The sequence below is a fragment of the Leptonychotes weddellii genome, chromosome 11, assembly GCF_054177405.1.
Source record: "Leptonychotes weddellii isolate Sample4059 chromosome 11, ASM5417740v2, whole genome shotgun sequence".
In the NCBI taxonomy this organism is placed as follows: domain Eukaryota; kingdom Metazoa; phylum Chordata; class Mammalia; order Carnivora; family Phocidae; genus Leptonychotes; species Leptonychotes weddellii.
Genome location: NC_138379.1, coordinates 82,882,140 through 82,888,139, shown reverse-complemented (window position 1 = coordinate 82,888,139; position 6,000 = coordinate 82,882,140). Strand labels below are relative to the sequence as shown.

The 6,000-nt window shown below is 54.1% G+C and overlaps 1 protein-coding gene across 1 annotated transcript in view; it reads right to left on the bottom strand.

The window, feature by feature from the left end:
• The window catches only part of DSCAML1 (DS cell adhesion molecule like 1), a 339,900-nt gene that overhangs the window by 6,447 nt on the left and 327,453 nt on the right, over positions 1-6,000 (bottom strand). Inside the window, exons 22-27 of the mRNA XM_081799396.1 lie at positions 5,740-5,857; positions 5,213-5,376; positions 4,868-4,966; positions 3,990-4,178; positions 3,279-3,566; positions 1,558-1,713 (exon numbers count right to left, since the gene is read on the bottom strand). Coding sequence (XP_081655522.1) covers positions 1,558-1,713; positions 3,279-3,566; positions 3,990-4,178; positions 4,868-4,966; positions 5,213-5,376; positions 5,740-5,857 — 1,014 coding nt within the window. The remainder of the gene's footprint in view (positions 1-1,557; positions 1,714-3,278; positions 3,567-3,989; positions 4,179-4,867; positions 4,967-5,212; positions 5,377-5,739; positions 5,858-6,000) is intronic.

Genomic DNA, 6,000 nt, shown 5'->3' with positions numbered 1-6,000 from the left:
AATCGGAGGGGGAGATGAACCATGAGAGACGATGGACTCTGAAAAACAAACTGAGGGTTCTAGAGGGGAGGGGGGTGGGAGGATGGGTTGGCCTGGTGGTGGGTATTAAAGAGGGCATGTTCTGCATGGAGCAGTGGGTGTTATGCACAAACAATGCATCATGGAACACTACATCAAAAACTAATGATGTATGGTGATTAACATAACAATAAAAAATTAAAAAAAAAGAATGAATCTAGCTGCATGTATGTATCCAACCATCTACTCACCCACTCATCCATCCATCCATCATTGATCCATTTACCTATCAATCTATTCATTTCTCCACCCACCCATCCAGTCTTTCATCCATCCATCCATCCATCCATCCATCCATCCAATTATTGATTTATCTATTCAACCATTCATTCAACCACCTGTCCACATGTCCATAAAACCACACAACCATGTCCATCTTATTATCCATCCATCCATCCAACCATCCATCCATCCATCCAAGCATCCATTCAACTATCCACCCATCTACCCATTCATACAATCATCTATTATTCATTCATTCAAATATGCATGCATCCATCCACCTACCCATTGATCCAACCATTAATCCATTCAACCATCAATCCATCCATCCACCACTCCTCCATCTATCTACCCATCCAACCACCTATCCATCAAACCTTTCATTTAACCATCCATCCATCCATCCGTCTTTCTATACATCTTTCCATCCAACCGTACCATTAATCATCCAACCACCCATCCAATCATCCATCCACCCAGCCACCCAACTCCTAAACACCCTAGGCAGTGTTAGTAATTTCCTATTCTGTGCTACTATTGTTCCCTGACTCCTCACATTTAACTGTGAATTCTATGAGGACTAGACTATGTTCCATAAGACTATGGACTGTTCCTTCTTCGTTCATCTTTCTATCTCCAATGTCTGGCAGTATCTACATACAGCAGATATTCAGTAAATGTTTTCCACATGAGTGAATGAACATCTGTTAAGTAACTACTAGGTGCCAGACACTGTACCAGTCCCTGGGAAAATCAAGGTAAAGCAGACCCATTCATGCCAGTCTGTGGTATCATAGATTGGAACAAGGATGATATTCAAAATATTTAACATCAGACACGTCATAGAAGCCACACGGTCAAAACTGAGCAAGGTCTTAGCGACCACTTGTAGGTCTATGCTTTAGTGGCCAGATTCGAGAAGAATCTCAGGGACCCTGTGAGAGAGAAGGAGCATCCAGGGTGGAAGGGAGCAACATCTACTTATCAACTAACATGGGAATGTTTAACTATTTTAACCAGTATGGCTTTACCAGGGTATATCTCTAAAATTCAGCCCTGGTTAGGTCAGGTGTCTTGGGGGCACAGAGGAAGAAGCAGTATGAGCTAAAGTTTCAGAAGGCTGGAGTAGCAGCTCTCCCTTCAATGGGACACAGGCACTTTCTCTTGTCCAGATGGTGCCCATGAGCCAATGAAAGGTGGCCCACGTGGTTGAGGGTCAACACTCCCTCCCGGGAAGCCCGTAGGAAACTCGCCTACCTCGGAGACGCTTCAGCCGCTTCTCCTTCCTCTTCTTGCGAACGATGAAGAGCAGTGCCACCCCCAGAGTGGCCAGGATGACCGGGCAGCCGATGGTGAACAGCTTCTTCACATCATCCCCCTCCCCTTGAGCAGACTTGATGGGAGGGATGGTACCTGACGGGGTGAAGAAGAGAGTCAGATGTCCCTTATGAGTAGGGTCTGGGCAGAGTCCCCTGGATGGGATAGCCTTTGAACCTCTCTTGCTGCCCTTGTTCTCATTCTGACTTCCACTTCTTGGCACAGAGCCCCAACCCTCTCCCTCTACTCCTCCAAATTCTGGTCACATCAGGACAGTCATGAAGAGTCGTGCAGTTTTTACACTGCTTTATGATACTGATGACTTCGCGAGCCTATTTTAGAATTATCCTGAAGTCTCTCAGAGATAGTCTCCTGCCTGTTGGAGTTCAGTGTTCATTTCTAGAGGGTGGACCAATGAGCTTAGATTCCGCCATCCAGCTTGTAAAGTGGGAGGGGTAGTGAGAATCATAGCGAGAAGTCAGAGCAGTGCAATCCCGGGGTCTCGTCCCCACATGGGGACAAAGCCACTCCACGCCCTGCATTTTCTCCCTGCTCCCTCGCCCATGGGTGAGATCCGCTAACCTTGGGTGCCTGCACAGAGGCAGTAAATTCTGCTGACATAGCCCTCTGCAAAGCCCGATCTGTGCCTGTTTCAAAGCCTCGCAGAAGAGCCATCTCCTTCATGAAGCCTTCCTTGTTTGAGGCCAACTCCATCTGATACCACTTTTATTCTGTTTCCTTAACACATAGGTAGACTGACTTTACCTTGTGACAACTGGTCTCTATGAATTCAGCCTTCAATATGCCTTCAGTGTATGTGCACACACGTGTGTGTGTACACACGTGCATGTGTGTATGTGAGTGTGTGCATGTGTATGAAGTGCCCCGTGTGGCAGACACCAGTGAGTGCTCACCAAATATCCGTGTGTTCATCTACCCCTCCCAGACTTCCTGGCAATTAGATTAGAGCCACGGAACTAGTTCTGGACAACAGAATGGGGAGAGAAGTGATGAGCCTCACCTCCTGGCCCAGGCAGTTAAGACTGGGGTGACTTTTCTATCTCTCTCTTCTTGGCGACCTTGGAGGCTACACAGTCAAGATGGCATAGTTAAAAAATGGTGAGCAGCCAACCCTCACAAGATGTCATGAGAGCAAGAAGCAAATCTTTATTGGGTTAAGCGCTACAGCGTTCAGGGTTTATCTGTTCCTGTAGCCCAGGCTATCCCAGCCTGGCTAATGGACCTTTTTAGCAGAGGGGCCTCGGGGGGCGGGGCCTCGGGGGCGACGCGTCCCCTGGGGGCGGGGCCTCAGGGGCAGGGCCTCAGCTATCGCTCTGCCTTATAGTCTCCGTATCTCTGAAGCAGCCGAGAGCAAGGATTGCACCTTCAAAAGACCCTCTAACTTAGTGCGATGGGTTTGCTTGGCTATCAGTCCGTATCGGCCACTGGTGCACCTGCCCATCTGCCTGCCCCCTACCACTCTGCTGCTCCCTTTGCTTGCTCCTTCCCTGTCTCCAGCCTTTTCCTCCATGGTAGTCCTGTCTATTTTTCGATTTGTCTGTCTTCTCTTTATGCGTCCGCCTCTCTGCCAGCTTCCCTGGGGACACCTCGCTGCGGCCCCCAGGCCACCCCTCCCGCCCCTCCTGCCCTCTCCGACTCACTGCCGTCATAGTCCAGGGTGGCGAACTGGGCAGTCTCGTTGCCGCAGCCAGCGCTGTTGCAAGCCCGCATGCGCAGCTCGTACCACGTGGCCTCGCGCAGCTCGGTCAGAAACACCTCCCCGGAGCTGTTGGCCCGCAGCCCCTGCCAGGCCCAGGTGCCCTTGGGCCGGTACTCCAGCACGATGGCTGTGATCGGGCAGCCCCCGTTGTTCCAGCCCTGCAGGTTAAGCCGAGCATGCGTGGAGTTGATGTGGGTGAACAGGTGCTGGTCTTTGCTGAAGGAGGGCTCTGGGGGGCCACAGGGAGAGAGCGAGGTTAGAGACTGAGAGGAGGAGGGTTCATTCATCTGCGCTGGGAGGGAGTCCCCTGGGCCAGCCCGGGCTGCAGTGGCTCCGGGAAGCCGCGGTGGGCACAGATGGGAGTAGGGATGCCCCAGGGGACAGAGGAGGAGGGAGAAGAGGGAAGGACGTGGAGAGAAGGCCTCAGCAGGGCAAGAGATATGGGAAGAAGGAAGAGGCTGCCACCATCTGCTACCGGGGAGGTGGGGCCTGTTTCTCCTACTGTGATTGGTCAGCGTGCTATCTATAGTGATGGGAATTAGGCTCTCCCTTCAGTCTCCGCTCCCCTGCGCCCTCCTTCCCCAGCCCAGCCACCTTCCATCCCCATATCCTGGGCCCATCTCTCCCGAACTGGGTCATCGTCAGGCCTCACCCCGCCCGTGGGTCTTGGCCTCGATGATCTCGCTGATGCGCCCGGAGCCCACGCTGTTCTTGGCTGCCAGTTTCACCTTGTACCACGTGCCACACTTGAGGCTGTCCAGCTTGAAGGACCGCTCGCCTGAGCTGATGAACACGTCCTTCCATTCCTCGCTGTTGTCTACCGAGTACTGCAGCACGAAGCCTGCCAGGGAGGTTTGCCTGGCTCAGGGCGGGCAGGGCAGGCAGGGCGGGGCCTGAGACACCCCAACAGGTGGCGTGGGGCTGGGGTCCCCGCAGGGGCAGAGTGGGGCCTTTGGTGGTGGAGGGTGGGGCAGAGGCAGATCGGACACAAAGCTGCAAGGAGTTTTCCTGCTCTCTCTTTAGCAGCCAAGGTGGAGAGGGGAGCGGAAAACAGAGCCTTGAGGCTTAAAAGGGATAGTATTTCGAGCCTGCTACTCCCAGTGCGGTCCCTGACAGTAGGATTACATCACCTGGGAGCTTGTCAGATCCCACCCCAGACCTCAGGAATCAGAATCTGCCTTCTTTAAGATCCCCTGCTGATTCATGTGCATATTCATGATTGAGAAGAACTATCTAGTACATTTATCCTACTGTTACAAATTTGGAAACTGAGGCCGAGAGAAGAAAACAGATTTCTTCAGGTTTGCGTAGCTCACCAGCCGCAACTGGGGTGGGCCTTCCAAAACCCAGATGCTGAGGCTGGTAACTGTCTGTGGCACTTGGGTAACTTCTTGTGGTCTGAATTGCCCCTCACTCATCACTTCTGGGGCACTCTGGGGACAGGTGGTGGGAGTGGGTAAGGCCCTTGCCCGGCTACTGGGTCCAGAATTTCTTCCCCTCTTTCCCCCTCCTCATCCCGACCCCTCTCACCTCGGATGGAGCTGCCCCCATTGTCACCTGGAATCCAGGTCAGGGTGATGGACGAAGCGGAGGTTTTAGAGACAGTGAGGCGGGGCTGGTCCGGGGGAACTGTGAGGGGAAAGCCACCAGGCCTCACCACAAAGGGTTAACACCCGATAATGGGAGCATGGGCTATCCCAGCTGCAGCTGAGGGCCCAGGCCTGGCCTTCCCCGCCCTCTTGGTGCTTCCCCAGCTCCTGCTCATTCTCCCCATCCCTCCTGCCTCCTCGTCCACGTGGCACCTCTGTTCCACAAAGGGTCTGTCCCCCGGGTGGCTGGGGAGGCTGGGGAGGCCCCTGGCTTCTGGGGCCTTACCTTGCACCAGAAGGTTGACGATGATGGTGTCGAAGCCCCCAGTGTTCGTGGCCGTGCAGGTGTAATAGCCCGAGTCCTCAGCCTTCACAGCACGCAGCAGCAGCGTGCCATTGGTATGGATGAGCCGGTGCCCATCCATGGACACGGGGATGGCTGAGTCTTCACTGCAGGGGTTGGGGGGCAGAGACAGGTTATGGTAAGCACCTGGGGGCTCCCCCAGGACTGCAGGCAAACAGGGCTGGGAGTAGGAGGAGGCTGGCTAGGGGGCCTGGGACTATTGGGGTTTTACCTAGCACTTCCTGGGGGATGTCGGTCCCCCTGGCCTCTTCAAGCACCCAGGGAAGGGAGATCTTTGGCAGCAAACAGAGGGGAGCCAGGGAGGCCAGGCCTGCATGGGACAGCAGGAGCCATGTGCCCGGCAGGGCTTCTGGTCAGCTGGAAGGGAGGGACGCCTGATTCTTTTCTTCATGGCTCTTCTACTACACCCATCTTTGGGGTCCCCCATCCCTCTGGGGTCCCTCGCACACCTGTCCTTGGTCCACTTCACAGCAGGGGCTGGATCTCCCACCGAATTGCAAGGCAGTCGGACATCTTTCATCCAGGGGGTTGTCACGGTGCCTCCAAATGAGATGATCTTTGCTGGGGCTGCAGGGGAGAGAGCATGAGGGCCACCCCACCTCTACCCTCAACACTGTACTGGCCTGCCTTTCCTAGGGCTCTCCAAATTTACAATTCAAGTCCCCCATCTCCTACCTGACCTCCACCTTGGACTTGGGACAGGGGTGGGT